Below are 22,829 nucleotides of genomic sequence, written 5' to 3'. Positions count from 1 at the left end.
GTGTTCAGTATATGTCTATGAGATCCAGTTGGTTGATTGTAGCATTTAGCTCTTCCGTGTCTTTGTTGAGCTTCTTTCTGGATGTTCTGTCCTTCACCGCAATTGGTGTGTTGAAGACTCCTACTACTATTGTGGAGCTGTCTATGTCTCTTTTCAGTGCTGTTGGAGTTTGTTGTATGTATTTTGGAGCCCTGTCATTGGGTACGTAAATATTTATCATAGTTATGTCCTCCTGGTGTATTGACCCTTTAATCATGGTAAAGTGTCCTTCCTTATCCTTTGTGGTGGATTTTACTTTAAAGTCTATTATGTTAGAGATTAATATTGCCTCTCCTGCTCTTTTTTGAGTGTTGTTTGCTTGATATATTTTTTTCCATCCTTTGAGTTTTAGTTTGTTTGTGTCTTTAAGTGTAAGGTGTGTCTCTTGTAGGCAGCATATAGATGGATTGTGTTTTTTTTAATCCAGTCTTCCACTCTGTCTCTTTATTGGTGCATTTAGGCCATTTACATTCAGCGTAATTATTCATAGGTAGTGCTGTCATTTGATGACTTTTTTTCTGTGTTGTTCACAGTTTCTTTGTTCCACTTAATTTTCTGTGCTGAGTCAATTTTCTTTATGTATTTTCTTTTCATCTTTTTCATTGTTGTTGATTTTGTGTTTGCTGAGTCTTTATATTTTTCTCGTTGTTTATTTTGACTTGTAGGATTGTTGGTTTCCTTTGTAGTTACCTTAATATTTATCCATATTTTTCTAAGTTTATACCAGTCTTTTATTTCTCTATATCGCCTTCATTTCCTCTCCATATGCAAAATCTATGTCTACCTTTTTTAAGTCCCTCTTTTTTGTTTTAATGCTGCCATCTTTTACATATTGACATCTGTTTCCCTATTTTTGTGACTCCCCTGTCTGGGTTGATATCTGGTTGTTCTGTCATGTGTTCTAGTCTTGGGTTGTTGTCTGATGTTGCTGATTTACTAATTGGAGGACTCCCTTTAGTATTTCTTGTAATTTTGTTTTGTTTTTTGCAAATTTTCTGAACTTCTGTTTGTCTGGAAATGCCCTAATTTGGCCATCATATTTGAGAGACAGTTTTGCTGGATATATAATACTTGTCCAGCAGTTTTTTTCCTTCAAGGCTTTATATATGTCATCCCATTACCTTCTTGCCTGTATGGTTTCTGCTGAGTAGTCCAAGCTTAGTCTTACTGACTCTCCTTTGTAGATGACGTTTCATTTATCCCTAGCCATTCTTAAAATTCTCTCTTGATCTTTGGTTTTGGCAAGTTTGCTTATAATATGTCTTGGTGACTTTCTTTTGGGGTCTACCTTATGTGGGGTTTGATGAGCATATTGGATAGATAACCTTGTCATCTTTCACGATATCAGGGAAGTTTTCTGCCAACAAATCTTCAACAGTTCTCTCTGTATTTTCTGTTAACCCCCCCGGTTCTGGTACTGCACTCACTGGTAGATTATTCCTCTTGAGAGAGTGTCATAATTCTTATGGTTTCTTCGTTTTTTTAATTTATTTTAATTTTTTTATTGTACTTTAGATGAAGGTTTACAGAACAAATAGTTTCTCAGTAAACAGTCAGTACACATATTGTTTTATGACATTGGTTAACAACCCTATGGCATGTCAACACTCTCCCTTCTCGACCTAGAGGACCTTTTTTTTGGGTGAAAATATACACAGCCAAAGTTACACCATTTTGTAAGTTTCTACATGAACAATTCAGTGACATTGGTTACATTCTTCCAGTTATGCTTCTATTCTCACTATCCTTTAACAAATTATTCCATCCCCATTGTCTTCAACTCGCTGTCCCCTAGGCTTCCCATCAAGGAAAACGGGACTAATGAGGCACAGCAGTCCAGGGACAAGGACTAGAAGGCAGGAGGGGACAGGAAAGCTGGTGATAGGGAACCCAAGGTTGAGAAGGGACAGTGTTGACATGTCGTGGGGTTGTTAACCATTATCATAGGGTTTCTTCATTTTTTTAAATCTTTTTATCTGATTTTTACTCAAATAAGTTGGTGTCAAGTGCTTTATCTTCAGTCTTACTAATTCTGACTTCCATGCCTCATTTCTGCTCCTTTGACCTCTACTGAGTTGTCTAACTCTGAAATTTTATTGTTAATCATCTGGGTTTCTGATTGCTGTCTCTTTGTGGATTCTTGCAGCCTGTTGAATTTGTCATTACACTCTTCTCTAATCTTTTTAATTTCCTCTGTTGCATGGTCTGCGTTTTGCTTAATTTCCTTCCTAATTCTTGAAGAGTTCTGTATATTAATCTTTTGTATTCTGACTCTGGTAATTCCCAGAAATTTTCCTCCTCTGGAAAATTTCTAGATTCTTTATTTTGGGAGCTTGCTAAAGCCATCATGTATTGCCTGTTTATGTGATGTGATGTTGAGGCTTGTCTTCAAGCCATCGATAAGTTATTATATTTATTTATTTTATGTTTGCTTACTGTGTCCTAGCTTCTTGTTTCGTTTATAGGCCCAAATAGGCTGCTTGTATGAGCTAGTTTGATTATTGGAACCCTTGCAGCTCTAATGTCCTGTCACCAGGTGGTTAGATATGTTACTAGGTATATAAGCTCAGCTTCCACTCACTCCTCCTGTAGGTATTCAGCTCAGGCGCCCAGATAGATGGCCACGAAGTGTGTGGTGTAGGCTCTCACAGTCCTAGACAGGCATGGGTGATTGTTGTAGGCATAGGCATCTGGCTGCAGCAGGGGGACACACTTTGAGTAAGGGAGGGGGCTGATGGCCACCCCCAAGTGTCCAGGAAGAAGGCATGACCCTTTTCCCTAGAGCACGTAGTTGGGTGGGTTTTGCAGCCAGACTGTGAGCACCTAATGCTGTTGGCTGTAAGGACTGGGGGGCACATCTTATTCATGGGCCCCCCTCATAGGTGGCTAGGTGGCATAGGTGGAGCCATTAGTTTTCAAGCCTTTGACATGGCTCGGTGAAGACCCTGCTTAATGGGCAGAGTAGTGTCAAATGTCAAGCACCTGCCACTTCACAGGTGAAACAGTTGATGTTAGAGTTCCAGTATATACCCTTTTGTACTGAGGTAATGAGGGCCTACGCTGTTGAGATGGACCCACACTAGTCTATGCAGGGGGAAAGGCACTCAGACTCTGTGGATCAGTTATGCCTGTGCCTAGGCAAAGGAGCTGTGCCTACCCTGGATTCCTGGCTTAGGGAAGCTGGCAGTTTATTTTTCCCCATTTGTTAATTTGTTCACTCTTCAAGGCAGTGAGAATGGTTCAGGGCGTCTGACAGATCCTACTTCCAACCCAGAGGACTCTGCACCCAGTGCAGAGCAGGGAGCAGGGAAGTAAATGGGGGAGAGGTTTTTCCCCAAGGGGAATGTTTTTGATCCGCGAGGTAAGCTCCTCGCTGCTTCCGAACCATTTCTCCCTCCCCCTGCCACTCAGTCCGCTTCCTAAACTCTGCCTTTGATGTTAAGGGCCCCCAGATTGTCATATATAATTGAATCATTTGTTTTTTCGGTTCTTTGTTGTAAGACGGTCCACCAGAAGCATGTCACTACTCCGCCATCTTGGCCCCACCTCTGTATTTTAGTTCTTGCCTTATACTCTTGTAGTGTTTCTGTTTTCTAAGAGATGCATACTGTTTTCAAAATTGAAAAAATGGAAACATTAGGTCTCTGTGATAGTGGCCATGAGATTTGCTTTGGCCAATGAGACAGTAGCAAACGTGATGGAAAATGACTTGAAAAGAAAAAGCACATTAGAGCTTGTCCTCTCTTTTGCTGCTCTTGGGAACCTTGCAACTACTCCCATGTGAACAAACCCAAGCTAGACTTCTGGATGATGAGAAATGTGTGACCTAGCACCCTCACTGCCAGGCAGGCAACTGGTGGACATAGGAGGGAGGCCATTGACTACCAGCTGTTCTCATTTGCATGAGTCTGGCTGAGACCACTAGAAATCTTTCCAGCAGAATCCAGCTCAAATTGCCAACCCACAAAATTGCAAGCTAGTAAGGTTTTTGTTTTCAGCTGCTGGGTTTTGAAGTGGTTTGTTACACAGCAAAAGTTTATTGATAAAGTCTCCCATCAAAAAGTCAGCACCTGCCCTTCTACTGTGATTACTGCTTTATGAGGTAGTCAGACCAGTACTTCTAAAAACCAGTTGAGCAAGAAGTGTGTGGGGAAGGAAATATTGTTACTGCCACATTCTATATATTGAGAGTTATAAAACCCACCAGTAAAGCATTATTGCTTGGGACAGACATGAAGAATTTTCTGGCAATTAGTAGGCTTTTATATATACATTGGTTCAGCGTCAGAGATATGTGAAGATCCCTTCTTTATCAAGCTGATCTGGTACTAGATAATGTAAAATTGCTAGACTCCAAGAAGTGTACTAGGAACTGCAATCCATCTGTGGATCTGAGAAATGGATTTGACCTACACTAGGAAGAAGAGTTAGCAGACCTAGAACCTGAGTAGATCATGCCTTGTTCCAGTAAGGATGTCAAGTCTCCAAATGGGCTGATTCTAAAAACAAAAACAAATACTCTTCCCCCTTCACACACTAGACACACCAGGGAATGGAGACCTCTTCCTCAAGACCCAGACCTTCTGAAAAGTATTTATAACAGACACTGTAAGAAATTTTTGGAAAATTGTTTGCTTCTGCAATAAAATGTCATATATAGATCATGGCTTCTATGAAAAGAGCATAAAACCATAAAGAGGGAACAGGCTAAGATGAAATGGCTAGAAAGGCTTTCAGGAAACCAAAACTGCAAGTGTTTCTGATGAAAAGTCTAGTGCTGGTCTGATTCTTATGTCCTTGAGGTTTGTTTTTCCTGTTTTGAAAGTTTGCAAAGCTGGGTCATTTCTGAGACAGGTTCTATCGCTCCTAGATTTAATTACAGACACCTTGATGTAGTCTACTTATAGGCTTTAACAGAGAGTTTTTGCTGCAAGTTTGAGGCTGAGTCTTAATGGGCATTTATAACTAGCAGTTTTCAGTTGTATCTTTTACAGTTGTTGTTAGGTGCTGTTGAGTTGATTCCGACTCAGCGACCTTGTGTACAACAGAATGAAACACAGCTCGGTCCTGTGCCATCCTCACAGTTGTTGTTATGCTTAAGCCTATTGTTGCTGCCACTGTGTCAGTCCATCTTGTTGAGCGTCTTCCTCTTTTTTGCTGACGCTCTACTTTACCAAGCATGATGTCCTTCTGTAGGGACTGATCCCTCCTGATGACATGTCCAAAGTATGTAAGACGCAGTCTCACCATCCTTGCTTCTAAGGAGCATTCTAGTTGTACTTCTTCTAAGACAAATTTGTTCATTCTTCTGGCAGTCCATGGTGTATTCAGTATTCTTCCCCAACACCACAATTAAAAGGTGTCAATTCTTTGGTCTTCCTTATTGAGTGTCCAGCTTTCACATGCATATGAGGTGACTGAAAACACCGTGGCTTGGATCAGGCACGCATTAGTCCTTCAAGTGATATCTTTGCTTTTTAACACTTCAAAGAGGTCTTTTGCAGCAGATTTGCCCAGTGCAAATTGCTTGATTTCTTGACTGCTGCTTCCATGGGCGTTGATTGTGGAACCAAGTAAAATGAAATCCTTGATAACTTCAATATTTTCTCCGTTTATCATGATGTTGTTTATTGGTCCAGTTGTGAGAATTTTTGTTTACTTTATGTTGATGTGTAATCCATACTGAAGGCTGTAGTCTTTGCTCTTCATCAGTAAGTGCTTCAAGTCCTCTTCACTTTCAGCAAGCAAGATTGTGTCATCTGTATCTCACAGATTGTTAATGAGTCTTCCTCCAATCCTGATACCATATTCTTCTTCATATAGTCCAGCTTCTCAGATTACTTGCTCAGCATACAGATTGAATAAGTATGGTGAAAGGATACAACCCTGATACACATCTTTCTTGACTTTATTTTTTATTTTGCTTTAGGTGAAAATTTATAGTGCAAGTGAATTTCTCATAGAGAAATTTATATACATATTGTTATGTGACACTGGTTGCAATCCCTATAATGTGACAGCACACTCCCCCTTTCCACGTTGGGTTTCCCATGTCCATCCAGCCAGCTCCTGTCCTTTCCTGTCTTTCTTGACTTTAAACCACACAGTATCCCCTTGTTCTGTTTGAAGGACTGCCGCTTGGTCTATGTATAGGATCCTCATTAGCACGATTATGTGTACTGGAATTCCCAGTCTTGACAATATTATCCATAATTTATTATGATCCACACAGTTGAATGCCTTAGCATAGTCAATAAAACCAGGTACACACATCTTTGGTATTCTCTGCTTTCAGCCATGATCCACCTGACATCAGCAGTGATATCCCTTGTTGCATGTCGTCTTCTGAATCCAGCTTGAATTTCTGGCAGTTTCCTGTCCGTATACTGCTGCAACCACTTTTGAATGATCTTCAGCAAAATTTTTCTTGTGTGTGATATTAATGATATCATTCAATGATTTTCCCATTTGGTTAGATCACCTTTCTTTGGAATGGGTACAAATATGTTTCTCTTCTAGTTCGTTGGCCGGGTAGCTGTATTCCAAATTTCTTGGCATAGACAAGTGACCGCTTCCAGCACTGCATCCATCTCAATTGGTATTCCGTCAATTCCGAGAGCCTTGTTTTCGCCAGTGCCTTCAGTGCAGCTTGGATCTCCTCCTTAAGTGCCATCAGTTCTGGGTCGTATGTTACCTCCTGAAATGGTTGAATGTTGACCAGTTCTTTTTGATACAGTGATTCTGTATATTCCTTCCGTCTTCTTTTGATGCTTCCTCTGTCTTTAATATTTTCGCTGTAGAATCCTTCAGTATTGCAACTCGAGGCTTGAATTTTTTCTTTGGTTCTTTCAGCTTGAGAGATGCCGAGCATGTTCTTCCCTTTGGTTTTCTGTTTCTTGGTCTTTGCAGATTTCATTATAGTACTTTACATTGTCTTCTCAAGCCACCGTTTGAAACCTTCAGTTCTTTCACTTCATCATTTCTTCTACTTGCTTTAGGTATTCTACATTCAAGAGGAAGTTTCAGAGTCCCTTCTGACATCCATTTTGATCTTTTCTTTCTTTCCTGTCTTTTTAATTACCTCTTGCTTTCTTCATGTGTGATATCCTTAATGTCATTCCACAGTTCATCTGGTCTTTGGTCATCAGTGTTCACTGTGTCAAATCTATTCTTGAGATGGTCTCTAAATTCAGGTGGGGGTATACTCAAGGTCATACCTTGGCTCTCGTGGACTTGTTCTAATTTTCTTCAGCTTCACCTTGAACCTGCATGTAGGCAATTGATGGTGTGTTCCACAGTCGGTCTCTGGCCTTTTTCTGACTGATGATACTGAGCTTTTCCATCGTCTCTTTCCACAGATTTAGTCGATTTGATTCTTGTGTATTCCCTCTGGCAAGGTCCACGTGTATAGTCACCATTTATGTGGTTCAAAAAAGGTATTTGCTGTGAAGGAGTCATTGGTCTTGCAAAATTCTATCATGGCCATCTCCAGCATTGTTTCTGTCACTAAGGCCATATTTTCCCACTACCAATCCTTCTTTGTTTCTAGCTGTTGCATTCCAATCACCAATAATTATCAATGTATCTTGATTGCATATTTCATCAATTTCAGACTGCAGAAGTTGGTAAAAATCTTCAATTTCTTCGTCTTTGGCCTTAGTGGTTGGTGCATAAATTCGAATAATAGTCATATTAACTGATCTTCCTTGTAGGTGTATGGATATTATCCTATCACTGACAGCAGTGTACTTCAGGATAGATCTTGAAATGTACTTTTTGTTAATAAATGAGGCACCATTCCTCTTCAATTTGCCATTCCCGGCATAGTAGACCATATGATTTTCTGATTCAAAATGGCCAATACCAGTCCATGTCAGCTCACTAATGCCTAGGGTGTAGATCTTTATGTGTTCCATTTCATTTTTGACTTAATTTTCCAGTTTTTTTCCAATTTTGCTAGATTCATACTTTGCACATTCCACGTTCTGATTATTAATGGATGTTAGCAGCTATTTATTCTCATTTTGAGTCGTGCCACATCAGCAAATGAAGGCCCCAAAAGCTTGACTCTATCCACGTCATTAAGGTTGACTCTACTTTGAGGAGGCAGCTCTTCCCTAGTTGTATTTTTGAGTGTCTTCCAATCTAAGGGGCTCATCTTCCGGCACTATATCAGACAGTGTCCTGCTGCTGTTCTTAAGGTTTTCACTGGCTAATTTTTTCAGAAATAGATTGCCAAGTCCTTCTTCCTAGTCTGTCTTAGTCTGGAAACTCTACTGAAACCTGTCCAAACAAGGGTGACCCTGCTGGTATTTGAAATACCGGTGCAGAGCTTCCAGTATCAACAGCAACATGCAAACCACCACAGTATGATAAACTGACAGACACGTGGTGGACTTTACAGTTAGGCGTTAGAAATTACTATATCTTTCAATTCTGGATTTTCTGGATTCTCTCTTTTTCTTTTCAGCTCTGCTTGCCAACTAGCCAGTTCTTTTTTGAGTTCATCTCTCTCACAGTCTCTTCTTAAATGCAGTGAATAGCATCTGTATTAGTTTCCTAGGGCCTCTGTAACAAAATACATCAAAGTGGGTGACTTACAAGAAGAGAGATTTATTGTCTCACAGTTCTGGAGACTGGGAGTCTGAGGTCAAGTTACTGTTCATATTGATTCCTTCTGAGACTTTGAAGGAGAATCTGTTCCATGCCTCTCTCCCAACTTATTGTAGATCCAGGTATTCTTGACTTGCAGTTGCAGCAGCATATATCTTTTTGTGTCTCGTCTCTTTTATAGGACACCATTCAGATTGGATTTAGAATCCACACTACTCTGGTATGACCTCGTTTTAACTTAACTGATAAAATTTTATATCCAAACAAGGTCGTTTTCACAGGTACTAGGAGTTAGGACTTCAATATGTCTTTTAAACGTATAGTCAGTATATTCAATCCATAACAGAATCCAAGGCTAGTAACGTACTGTTTCCCTGCTTCTTTGTCTAAATCCACAAGTTTATTGGACACATTATCTGCTTTCCAAGTTATTGCAAGCAAATGCAGTTTTCCCACTGCATTATATAGGCAGTCACTTTCCCAGCCTCCAGTAATAATTACTTGCTACTTACCTCTGAAACCCAAAGCCAGTACCACATATTTTAGGTGTTTATTATAGCAATACCCCACTCCTTGTATAAGTTTCTGTACTGTTTTGCTAAAAAAGGCTGATGTAACAAATAACCCCAATATTTTAGTGCGTTACTACAGTAAAGGTTTATTTCTAGCTCCTGTGTTAGCTACAAGTTGGCTGCAGTTCTGTATCTACATTAAATGTGTCTTACTATGGGTTCTCTTCTGAGGAGCAAATCTGTGGTCTTAGGTCAGAGGGAAAAGTGAAAATGCTGAAGCATGTAACATCTCTCAGATCTTCTCTTCAAACCTGGTGTAGGTAACTTCCAATTATATTTCATTGATCAAAGCAAGTTGCATGGCCAAGCCCAGTGTTATTACGGTAGGCAAATATTTGTCTTTCAAAGGTGGCATGTACTGTAAGTCAGTAATCCCAAGGCGGGGATGTATATTTGTCTTATAGAGAGAGGATAGAATAGTTGAGGACAATAAAACTACCTGCACTTCTACTTTAAGGCATATTCCCTAAACTGTATTTTTCAAACTGCAGAGTTCTGAGTTGAAGATAAACATTTGGAAGTTAGGAATATATAGGTGAGTGTGAATAAGGTCACCCAGGGAGAGAAGAGAGTGATAGAAACCTCTTGGGAGAGATATCTACAAAGGAGACTGGAAATGAACCATCTGGGAGGCAGAGGGGAAGATTAGGAAAGAACACATCCTGGACCCTTGTCATAGAACTATTTCTGTTCTACCAATGTAATTTTTTTTTTTTTAAAGAAAGTAAATGCAAATGCTTTAAATCTATCCAATTTTTACCATCACAAGACTTAATTACCAAAGACAGGCAGTCACCAGGTTACATCTGATTTAAGGACAACTCATACTTGCCTTTTAATGTTACATAAATTTGCTCTCACTTTGAAATGATTGAACCAATCTCCTACTTGCAACAAAGTCTTCATCACAATCACCTTCACCTGCTACACGTCGAGCTTTTTAATCATTGAAGACTTTGAGCCTTTCCTTGCATAAAACCAAAAAACCCATTGCCATCACTTTGATCCCCACTCACAGGGACCCTGTAGGGCAGGGTAGAACTGCCCCATATGGTTTCCAAGGCTGTAAATCTTTACGAAAGCAGCCTGCCACATCTTTCTCCCATTCTTGCACTAAACCAAAAACCAAACCTGTTGCTGTCGAGTCGATTACAACTCACAGTGACCCTGTAGGATAGAGTAGAACTGCCCCGTATGGTTTCCAAGGAGCACCTGGTGGATTTGAACTGCCTGCCTTTTGGTTAGCAGCCATAGCTCTTAACCACTCTGCCACCAGGGTTTCCAAATAAGAACCACATGCACCTGTTACTGACTTACAGCTTCTACTTAAAGGCCCAGTTAGGAACAGACCTCTTTTGTAACCTGAGGACTACCTGTAGCCAGGGACAGATTACCGATAAGCAAGGTACACATGGCCTTACTTGTGCTTACTTACTAATCTGTAGTACACAATTTCATCAAAGATGTGGTGAAACCCATGGGGAATTGTGCACTACAGATTAGTAAGTAAACACAGTTAAGTCTGTGCGTACCTTGCTTACTGGTTAATCTGCTCTTGCCTGTAGATAAGAGATTTAAAATTAATATATATTTATTTGTTATTACAGAGATTTGCCACAATATGGACAGAAGCAGTGGCAGTCTTATTTTGGAAGAACTTTTGATGTTTATACGAAACTCTGGAAGTTCCAGCAACAGCATCGGTAAAGGAATTTTATAGTTAAAGGAGAATGAAGGGCTCATTTTATGTTAGTCACAGTTTTGACCTTTACTACCTCAGTGCTTTTTTTCTCTTGGTGCTTTTTAAGTAATGTATTTCATCTTCATGACCCAAATGAAAACAAATGGGTTTCTTTTCTTACTGATTTAAGATTTTAAAATATTCTAACCTGATTTTTTTTTAAGACATATGTTATATCTAAAATGGTTCAGATTAACTCTAACATAGGTGGGATGATTCATAGTTTCATTCTAAAATAGATGTTGTTTATTGGCCAAAGTTATTGAGGGGTACTGCTTTGAATTTTCATGAACATAGCTCAAAGGAGTTTCTTTCTATATTTCTACTTACTTTAAATAGAGTTTCAATTAATACTTTTTGAATTTAATTAAATGATTATGTTGAAATCTCATGAAAAATTCATGAGCTTTGCTGAATTGGATGGTATTTTATCCCACGAGTTTACAGACTTGATTTTATTTTTGAAATGTATAGTCTCTTATTTCTATTTCTTGTCTCCTATATAAAACAGACAAGTCCTGGATAGTCGGTACGGTTTGAAGCGGTGGCAAATAGGGGAAATTGCTTCTAAGATTGGTCAGCTGTACTACCATTATTAGTAAGTAAATTGCACATGGAAAGAGTAAAGTGTAGTTCTGATTAAAACACAGTATACCGGATTAGAGGTAGATAGGATCTTCACTTTCTAGGAGTGAAAACAATGAGTTACAAATGAAACTGTGATACTTCAGATCATACTGATCAAGCTAACATCATTAAAGGACTTTCCATAATTAACATTATTTGCTTCGAAGGCTAGCCTTCCAAACAGTTCAAATCTTGTCAGACTCACATACAACTTTAAGCAATTTGATCTTGGTTTTAGATAAATGATTCATATTAAATGAACTTACAGATCTTTTGGCTTCACTTAAATCTTGATAATATGCAGAAACACATTCTAACTTGTATGTGTGAATGAGTGATTTTCAGGAAGGTACTTTAAGACTTCATACTAAAAAAAAAAAACAAACAGAAAAATTCATACTAGTAGGATGTAGCTGCAAGATAACATTAGGTGGATAGTTTTGTTAGCTGATTATATCCTTAAAGCAATAACATCTACATAGTCCCACCATGAGTCAAGGAAAGAAGAGAACTTCTTTTAGGAATCTAAATCTCATTTTCGTGAAGTAATATCAAATATACAAGAAAATGGTTTGGACCATTTTTAATTTAAAAAGCAAGAAAATTCCTTCCTCTTCCTAGATATTTTTCTTTTGGTGTGCCACCCAAAATTCCTGCCATTAAAATAATTTTCTTGGGTAGAATATTTTCTTAAGAAGGCCCTCGTAAAACTAGAAATGTTAAACAGGAAATATAATTCATCCGCACTCCCTGAAGATTGATATGGGTGGGTCTCTTTCTCAGTTCTGTGAGAACAGCTAAGGAAAAGAGCTGTAGGACAAGTGACTATGTATGAATTTGGGGAAGGTCATGAAAGGTCTGGTCCTGGGTAGAAAAGATTTAACTGGATTGAATGTTGTTTGTAGAGTACCTCTGAAGAATGAGAATACTTGTATACTATGAGTCGGCATCAAAAGGCTTGGGAGCAGTAGGAAGGCTTTTTTTTAATCATTATTAATTTTACACATTTTAAGGGTGATATGATTATTGCTTTGTGACTCAGATTTCAGACAGTCATTCTTGTCCCCTCATATAGAGGAGTAGAACAGTATTTGCATGGTGAAGAGTTTGAGACACTTTCAAATTTAAAGTTTTTTTTCCTCATAGCCTACGCACATCTGAGACCAGCTATCTGAATGAGGCCTTCTCCTTTTATTCTGCAATCAGACAGAGATCATATTATTCTCAAGTCAATAAAGAGGACAGGTATGCACCTATTATGTTTTTAGAAAGATGAAGATAAGACACTCAGAATCTTTAGTTTGTATCGAAATTATGCCGAAAAGTACACTTTATAACTTTTATTCATTTGACAGGCTTTATTGTGTGCCTACTATGTACTACCTTCTTGAGCAAGCAAACAGAGATATACAATTACCTAAAAGCAGTAAATATTAATAGCTGTTGGAACAGATGTCAGAGTACCAGAGTAGAGTCAGAACAAATAGGAAGGTTGGAGTCGTTTCTTTATGAGAGAATGTGATCACACAAGGCTTCATAGAAAAGAAACGACTCCTAAGTGAGGCTTAATTAATAGCCTTTGTTTCTTTTAGCCTCTGTTTGGCTTATCTTAATTCATATATATTCAAAAGCGTGTTAAAAATTGTTATGTGGTCCTAGAGAAAAGGTTGCTAATGGCATTTGAATTTTCTTTTATATACCCAGTACCGTTTTGCAGTTGAATAGCTCTACTGTTGAAAAAATGAATCATGTGAAATTTATTCATTCCCAATAGAAATCTGTTGAGCTCTTATTATATATCTGACAGTGTGGTAGATGCTTGTATGGAAGAGGAAAATACAAAAGATGAAAGTATACTCTTTTCCCTTCAGAAACTAACCTTCTAATGGGGGTTAGAGACATGTTTGGACTACAGGTAAATTATGATGATGTTAGTTCCAAACAAGGATGGAACTGTGTGGGAAATTTGGCATCAAATTCTGTTCAGATGGAATCTTCTGAAGACTATTGCAAACATTCCAAAAATTGTTGGAAGAGCGTGTTCAGGCATAGAAGATCTGAATTTTCTCTTTACCTCCAGCAACAGAACTCACAGTTGTTCTATAGTGAAAAGATTATACTCTCTCTTAGCAATGGAAGAAAACATAGTTTTGACATGTTTTTCCAGAGAACAGTTTGTGGGTCTTTATCATAAGCTTTCCAGCTAAGCAGCAACAATTTTGGAAAGGCTCACTCTTGAAAAATGCCTTCATTCCCTTGTACATCTTGTTCAGACTTGTTCAGAGGAGTTTCCTTGATACAAGTACGGCATGTAGGTGCTGAATTCTATATTTTCCCCTTTGGTATTTTTTTGTCATCACCTCGCTTCATTCTTCTATCAGTTGTGTAAGTTCTATCGATTATTTTTCCTTCAGGTTTTCTTTTGGTTTACTTTATATACTTTAACTACAGATATATTTCATCCAACCCTAATTTTTTGTTTAGATACATGTACAATTTGTCTTACTTCTCGGTGAGATAAATTGTCTTTAAAAAAAAAAAGTAAAAGGTCTTGTGTACGTTTTATCAGCATGAGAAATACATATAAGCAGAGTACTATTTTAAGCAATAGGAAAATACCTCTGTATAATTCACTTTTCTGCATTTTCTGATTTGCCAAAGGGGAAACTGGCCCTGAGCCTCTTGGTTTAAAACCCAAATTTGATTTATTAAAATAATTTTCTGCCGTAATAGCAAACACTCCATATCAATTGTTTTCCTGTGCAGGGCAGATTAATTAACAAAGGCAGGATTATTTGGGATCAGGATGACAAAATATCTTGCCTTGGGCTAGTAAATTAGAATCAAAGGACAGTTCACTGTGCAAAACCTTGTCCTCAGTCTGTGTACTTATGGAGGGGTTTCTTCAGTTGGTAGGTTATTTGTTTTTTGTGTTAGTTCACACAGGGCAAGAGGACTAGTCAAGGTAGCAATCAACAACAGCTTCTAAATTATCAACAGGAGATAAAACCAAGTAAGAGAAAGAATCCCATAATCTGCCATTCCATTTAAAATGCAGATTTTTTTCTCCTTGAGGGGAGCAAGTTCTGTCTGTACTGTCACAGTACCTAAGGATGCGTCAAGGCCAGGAGGAATGGTATGTTCCAGCACGGACAACTATCAGAATCTTTCATTCCATGGCCCCATCCTATTTAGTAGAGAAGTTATACACAGTCACTCGTCCAGGAGCTGCAAATCCTGGCTCTGTTGCAAATTGTTAAGACTGAACCGGTTCAGAGTTAGATATAGAGAAAGTGAAGTTTCTAACTACACAAGAGGTTGGGGGGAGATGATGATGTTCACCACCTGAAGGAATGAAGTTTCCCAGTTAAAGACTCAGTGTCTTACAAGTAGTGGGCCTGGCAGATTGGCCAAGGCTGTTAATCTGGAGTGTCAGAAGTTCATCAAGAGAATTATGATGTCAGGTTTAGTGGTATTAGTATTGAAGTTTTTTTTATAGTGGGAAACGTGAGTCTAAAATTCCAGGCCGTGGCATTTTGTAGCAGGGTTGGTGATGATAAGGAGAATTTGGTATGTACCTTTCCAATGATGTTCATGGGATGACTTTTTCTTCTGCATTTTCATATAGAGTCAGCCTGTGGGCTCTGGTTCAGGTTTTCAAGCTTGATTGGGATGATCTCTCATGTATATGACTGGATAGCACTAATGTATTTCATCAGTGCTTTGCCACAGTTTAGCACAGTGGTTTCCAAAATAGAATGCACTCATCTACTTCTGTATGTGTGTTTATTTTGTACACATGCCAAATTTGGGGGGATAGATGACGCAAGAATGGCAAAAGTTCGGTAAGTGTGAAATCTAGGTGATGAATACGTGCATGTTCATTATATTGTGTTCTCTACTTCTATAGAAGGTTTCAAGATACATAATACAATGTTTAGAAAAAAATAAAATGTATGACACCAATAGCATATTCTCTTTTATATCCCACATTTAGTTTATTGCCAAATCCTCTTGACTCCTTTCTTTAAAATAAATCCACAATCTGACTACTTCTTTGCTACTTTTACTGCTACTTCCCTCATGTAGGCCACCGTCCCTCTCATACCTGAACAATTCCAGTAGCCTCCTAACTGGTCTGCCTTTTTTACCCTTGTCCCTGCCATGGTTCATTCTCAACAGAGCATCCAGAGATTCCTGTCTTGTTATTCTTCTTGTCAAAACCCTTCAGTGGTTCTCTTTCTCACTTTGATGAGGGAAGAGTCTTGAGTTTGAAGACATAAGAACAGAAATTATCCAGTTTGAAAAACAGAGAGAAAAAATATATAAAAAAGCCTCAGAGAAAATATCAATCAGTTCAACTTAGATGTAATTGGAGTCCCAGAAAAAGAAGAGAATGATATTGGGGAAGAAAAAAATAGTTGAAGAAAAGTGGCTGAAATTATCCTAAATTTGAGGAAAAACATTAACTTTTCTGACTGTAAGACCTGTGAAGAAAGGGACTGTGTCTGTTAAATTTTTGTCATTATACTCCTAGCACTTAGCCTAGTGCCTGACACATCTAAGTTCTCAATAGATATTTATTGAATGAATGAATGAAGAAATGAATGAATCATTGAATAAGAAAAGTGTTAAAAGACTATATGGTTACATGTAGAAATGTTTACAACTGCAAAAAAGGATCAAAAGTTTTTTTAAGGCTGTCAGAAAATTGGAAAAATAGAAAAAGTATATATATTTTTTAATCTAATGAGTAATTTTCTATTTATCTGCCATAGGCCTGAGTTGGTAGTTAAGAAGCTACGATACTATGCAAGATTTATAGTAGTTTGTCTTCTTCTCAACAAAATGGATGTTGTAAAGGATCTGGTAAAGGTAAATGTACTTTAAAATAGTTAAAATCCTAAATTCTAATTGTGCTTGGATAATTTTGTTTTCTTTTTTAAAATAGATTGAAGACTAAATAATTTTGGTATATCTAGATAACTATAACATTCAAAATATATTACCTTCCTACAAGGATAGTGATAAAATTTTTTTCCATTTATCTTCATATTTCAAACACTTATAATAAACAGAGATAATTATCTTAATTCCTTGCTTGTATCCCTTCAACATGTTATATTTCACAGTATCAATAAATGGTTGGGAAATGCAAACAAAAGTTATAATATTTATTTTATGAGAAAATAATTAAAAGATTAGGTCAGGAAAGATATGAATGTTTTATAAAGCTATTGTGAGTGACTTTTGGTTTTTCTACCACTTTTGAGTGTCTGCATCACTCAGGTAGTTAAGAATTAACTGTATTCTGGATCCACTTAATTCCTATAATTGTTGCATACTAAATTCTGGTTGTACTCTGTACTCAGTAGTTTTGATGGTATACTTCTTAAATTTTGATACTCGACCTTGACATGCATTACTTTGACAAGGCCACCAGAAGTAACTCTACATACCCCTCCTCTCTCTTCCCTGACCCCCAGTTACTAATAAGACTATTTAAAAAAAAAAATAGTATAATATAAATCCAAAGAAGTTCAGCTAGATAGTATTCATTTAAAAAAAAAAAAATTATTCAGGTCTTTCCATGCTTTCCTAAAATCTTTGGATTTTCTTCCTTAAAACTCTTTTACTAATAAATTTATTGCTGTTTAGCACTGAGTATATATGGGCCGGAGCCCTGGGTCTCTATGAAGATATTACTTGACGTGCATCAATCTGGAGTTTTTGCTTTTGAAGCACATCCATGTAGTTTTAATTCTTTATTTTCTGTTAAAATTGGGACCGTGTATTGATAATAGTCATACTTGTTAACTCTATCATTTTCTGTCAGGAGCATGATACAGTATAGATATCTATTTTAACATTGTGTTTTTGTAACCCTTTTGCTTTATGTACTTTGAATCAGGAATTGTCAGATGAAATTGAAGATTATACTCACCGCTTTAATACTGAAGATCAAGTGGAATGGAACTTGGTGCTTCAAGAAGTGGCAGCTTTCATTGAGGTCAGTTTTTGATAAGAAACATTGTCATAATTATGGATAAGTAAATGGCTATGTGGTATACTTATTTATTGTGTGTGTATATCAAGAAGAAGGAATAACTTAGTCTATTAATATATTGTCTTGTGCCATTAACTACTTATTGCTTCTTTTTTTAGGCAGACCCGGTCATGGTGTTAAATGATGATAATACCATTGTTATCACATCTAATCGCCTTGCTGAAACCGGAGCCCCATTGCTGGAACAGGGCATGATTGTGGGACAGCTGTCTCTGGCTGATGCACTCATTATTGGTAATTGTAATAATCAGGTAAAGAACTGTAAAGGAATTAAGCTTAAATTTTAAAAAATACTGCTTTTAATTATCACAGAGTTACTACCTTGTATAAATCTTAACATCCATTTGTGAGGAACTGCTTAATTAAATTATGCTATGTCCATATGTGGAATATAATATAGACATTTAAATGGTTTACAAAGAATTCTTAATGACACAGGAAGATACTCATGATATGGTAAATGACAAAAAAACCTGTTATGGTGCTGTGTAGACAGAATTATTTTGTATGTGTTAGCATATCTATATACATGTGTGCATAGGAAGAAGACTAAAAAAACTAAAAAAAAAACCATACCTGTAGCTGTCAAGTCAATTCATAGCAAACCTATAGGATAGAGTAGAAATGCCCCATAGGGTTTCCAAGGAGCGGCTGGTGGATTTGAACTGCCAAACCGTTGGTTAGCAGCCAAGCTCTTAACCACTGCACCACCAGGGAAAGAAGCCTAGAAGGAAATTTATCATTATTGTAAAATGTTTATCTCTGGATAGCAGATTTATAATTGATTTTTATTTTCTTTATAACTTTCTAAACTTTCCAAATTTCTGTGTATTAATTTTACAGTCATAAAAATGTTTTCTTTTATTGAGGTAAAATTCACATTACATGGAATTTACCATTTTAAGCATTTTAAAGTGTACTATTCAGTGACTTTTCGAACATTCAGTGTTGTGCAACTATCACCACTATTCAATTCCAGGACATTTCCATCACCCCCCAGAAAAACCCACACACATTAAGCAGTTACTCCTTATTCCTCGTCCCCCAGCCCCCAGCACCTGGCAACCACTAATCTATTTTCTGTCTCTGTAGATTTCCCTAGCGGTCCAATGGTTAAGAGCTGGGCTGCTAACCAAAAGTTCGACAGTTTGAATCCACCAGCGGCTCCCTGGAAACCCTATGGGGCAGTTCTGCTCAGTCCTGTAAGGTCACTATGAGGTGGAACCAGCTCGATGGCACACAACAACAAGAACATAGATTTCCCAAGGAGCCCTTGTGGTGCAGTGGTTAAGCGCTTGGCTGTTAACCGAAGGTTGACAGTTCGAACCCACTGGCCACTCTGCAGGAGAAAGATGTGGCGGTTTGCTTCCATAAAGATTACAGCCTTGGAAACAGTACTAGCCAATTCTACTCTGTCCTATAGATAGGTTCACTATGAGTCAGAATCAGCTTGACCGCAATGGGTATATAGGCTATAGATTTCCCCATGCAGGACATTTCATATAAATGGAATCATGCAATATGTGACCTTTTGTGTCTGGCTTCTTTCACTTAGCATAATGTTATCAAGGTTCGTCCATGTTGTAGCATGTATCAGTACTTCATTCCTTGAGGCGTTGTTTTTTAAGTACATTTGTCAAAGGTGAATTTCAAATATATTTTCAAAACGGACTACCTCTATGATGATGAAGGTTTTAATTTACTGGAAATTATAGGATCTCGGGAAAGTGTCACTAATGAATACATTTTTCTATCATGTATTTACATGTGCTGTAATTTTGGATTTTTCCCAATCACCTATTATTTCTGTTATTGTTAAATTTTCGAATACTCCTCTGTTTTAGTATTTTATAGCCATCATTTTGCAAATTTCTAAATTAAAAATATTTTAAAAACTATTATATACCAATCAATCAAGTGGACAGATTCTGAAACGTGGTTAGTAGAGGTATATATCTGAAAGACTCAGCATTATTCTTACCCTTTTTTATCATTCAAAGAAAATTTTACTAATCAAAGAAATGTAAATGGAAAACAATCTAGATACCACCCTCCCAAAACGGCTACATACAAAGCAAAACAAAGAAACTGATGGTACCAAATCCTGACAAGCTTGTGCAAAAATTGAATATCTCGTACTTGTTGGTAGGAATGTGAATTGGTACATCCACTTTAGAATAATATCAGGCAGTATCTAGTACAGCAAAATCTACGTCCCTATGATCCAGCAATTCTGGTGTTTCTTAGTGTTTTGTAGGAGCTCCCAATATATTCTGCATAAGCATTTTTTGTCAGATTTATGTATTGTAAATATCTTCTCCTACTTTGTGACTTGTGTTATCTTCTGGTGTCTTTTGATGAGCAGAAGTCCTTAATTTTAAATGTAGTCCAACTTATAAATTTTTTTATTTTGTGGTAAGTGCTTTTTTGTTTCCTAATTTGAGAAATCTTTTACTACCCCATGGTCATGAAGATAAACTCCTGTTTTTTCCTAAAACTTTCATTGCTTTACCTTTCACATTTAGATTTACAGTCCATCTGGAACTTATTTTGTTTTAGTATGAAGTATAGGTCAAGATTCCCATGTGGATTTCCAATAGACCTAGCACAATTTCTTGAAAAAACCCTCTTTTCACTGCACTGCAGTGTCACTTTTATCATACATCTGATGACCAAATATGTGTGAATCTGTTTCTGAACTCTGCTTGTGTTTTTTTTATTCATTTATGGTTTATGCCACACTGACTTGATTAATGTAGCATTGGAACAGGTCTTGATATCTCATAGTCAATGAAATACTGATTTTCTCTATAGTTTGTTTTTTCCTTTATTGATTTCTGCTATTTGTTATTCTTCCTACTTTGGATTTAATTTGATTGTTTTCTACGTTCTAAAGCTAGAGTCTTAGATAATTGATTTTAGAACTTTCTTCTCTTTTAATATAAGAAATTAAAGCTATAAAATTTACTCTAAGCATTACTTGAACTTCATTCCACAGATTTTGATATTTTATGTTTTTATTTTCATGTATGTTTTAGTCATCTATTACTGCTTTAACAGAACTACCACAAGTGGATGGCTTTAACAAAGAGAAATATATTTCCTCACAGTCCAGTAGGCTACAAGTCCAAATTCAGGGCATCAGCTCCAGGGAAAGGTTTTCTCTGTGGGCTCTGGAGGAAGATCCTTGTGATGCATTAGTCTTCCCTTGGTCTGGTAGCATCTCAGCGCAGGAACCTCAGGTCCAAAGGATGCACTCTGCTTCCGGTGCTGTTTTCTTGGTGCTATGAGTTACCCCCCTCTCCACTTGCTTCCCTTTCCTTTTATCTCTTACAAGAGATAAAAGGTGGTGCAGGCCCAGGGAAACTCTGCAGGGATGTGACCTTAGTAAGGGTGTCACAATCCCACCCTAATCCTGTTTAACATAAAATTACAATCACAAAATGGGGGACAACCACACAATTCTGGGAATCATGGCCCTGCCAAACTGATACACACATTTTTTTGAGGGACATAATTCAATCCATAACAATGTAGTTCAAAATATTTTTTAATTTCCAGTGATTTCTTCTTTGACTCTTACAGCAGTATATTGCATTCCAGTACCAGTTGCCTTCAAGTAGACTCTGACTCATGGTGACCCTATGTATGTCCAAGTAGAACTGTGCCGCATAGGGTTTTCAATGGCTGATTTTTTGGACATAGTTTGCCAGGCCTTTCTTCTGAGGTGCCTATGGGTGACTCAAGCCTCCAATCTTTCGGTTAGCAGCTGAGCGCATTAACTGTTTGCACAACCCAGGGACTCCAGTATATTGCATATCCTCATTCTTTTTGCTATTGTTGACATACTTTTACTTCTACATATGTTATAAATCTCACAATACATTCTAATCTTTTATTAAATAAAATTTTATAAAACAAGTTATCTTTTGAAATTTTTTAAATCAGAAAAAGAAATATTTACTATATACTCACTTATTTCCAATACTTTTCATTTTTTGGTGTAGAATCAGATTTCTATCTGTTAATATTTGCTTACTTCTGAAGAATTTCCTTCAGTACAGGTACAGGTATGCTGGTGACAAATTCTCTTGGCTTTTGTTTATCTATAAAAATGTTTTTACTTCAACTTTCACTGGGTATAATATTCTAGGTTGATGGTTTTTTCCTTGTAGCACTTTAAAGATTTTGTTTCATTGTCTTCTGGCTTACATATTTTCTGTAATTAGAACTCTGTTCTAATTCTTATCTTAGTTCCTATGTATGTAAGTACATAATGTGTCCTTTTTCCTCTGGCTTGTTTTTCTTTTGCACATTGATGACTTAGTTTTATTTGTCGTAAGTGAGTAGGAGCTTAAATAGACAAGTGACCTGTGATTGAATTACTGACAAATAGGTTGATGGCCTTAGATCATCTGCATCAAAACCAAAGCTATTATTGTTAATAGATACCTGCCAACACTTCCTTCATGTCTGCCCGGTATGTCCTTTTATACTTTTAGCTTTACTTGAGTATTGAGTAGAGCAGTTCTCCCAACCAATTCTTTCCCAGCAGTATTATGCTAGCCTTACTGCAGGATAACTAAAGGTATTAGTGCTCTCTTACCTTCCTAAACCTTTTCTCCTCCAATCCTGGCCTCTGAGGAAATTATTTATTTTCTTTCAAGTTTCTCTGTATATCTCAAAGGGTAGTGTTCATGGATACCTAACACTTCATATATCTGGAAGCAGAAGCTTTATCTCTATGTTTTTATATAGAGATGGTTGTTTTGATTCCTTATGTGAAAATATGACTTTGATGATAATCTTCATGTGTGTGTATAATTTTTTTTGTTTTTTGGAGACAGGCCTTCATCTCTTGGGGGTGGCAGACCCATTCAAAGCAAAATCTGATAACTGTAAACCCTTTATTATAATTTAACAAAATGGTGTGGATATTAGTTGGTGTCAACGTTCTTAGTCTTGCAACATCCAGCATTTTATTAGCTAATATATTTGAAAGCTTTTCATATGGAAGTGACTAGAGTATTTTTGATGCTGAGATTTTTCTGGTAATAGAGGAGGGGGAACATGGTTAGAATAAAGCCCCGAAGATCCCTGTCAGGATTGGTTTTTCTTTTTTCCCTCTGCTTTTTTCTTTCCCCCATACAAAAATTTATACGTACATTGT

The 22,829-nt window shown here is 37.2% G+C and overlaps 1 protein-coding gene across 2 annotated transcripts in view; it reads left to right on the top strand.

Annotated features, from left to right (window-relative positions):
- SCAI (suppressor of cancer cell invasion) overlaps positions 1 to 22,829 on the top strand; it is a 165,950-nt gene that overhangs the window by 110,063 nt on the left and 33,058 nt on the right. For both annotated transcript variants that reach the window (XM_004375660.2, XM_023730733.1), the window contains 6 exons: positions 10,832 to 10,927; positions 11,477 to 11,563; positions 12,739 to 12,837; positions 16,371 to 16,467; positions 17,504 to 17,602; positions 17,758 to 17,910. In XM_004375660.2, coding sequence (XP_004375717.1) covers positions 10,832 to 10,927; positions 11,477 to 11,563; positions 12,739 to 12,837; positions 16,371 to 16,467; positions 17,504 to 17,602; positions 17,758 to 17,910 — 631 coding nt within the window. The remainder of the gene's footprint in view (positions 1 to 10,831; positions 10,928 to 11,476; positions 11,564 to 12,738; positions 12,838 to 16,370; positions 16,468 to 17,503; positions 17,603 to 17,757; positions 17,911 to 22,829) is intronic.

This window comes from Trichechus manatus, unplaced genomic scaffold (genome assembly GCF_000243295.1).
Source record: "Trichechus manatus latirostris isolate Lorelei unplaced genomic scaffold, TriManLat1.0 scaffold00038, whole genome shotgun sequence".
Taxonomy (NCBI): Eukaryota; Metazoa; Chordata; class Mammalia; order Sirenia; family Trichechidae; genus Trichechus; species Trichechus manatus.
The sequence above is the reverse complement of the archived record's forward strand: the minus strand, read 5'-3'. Positions and strand labels throughout refer to the sequence as shown.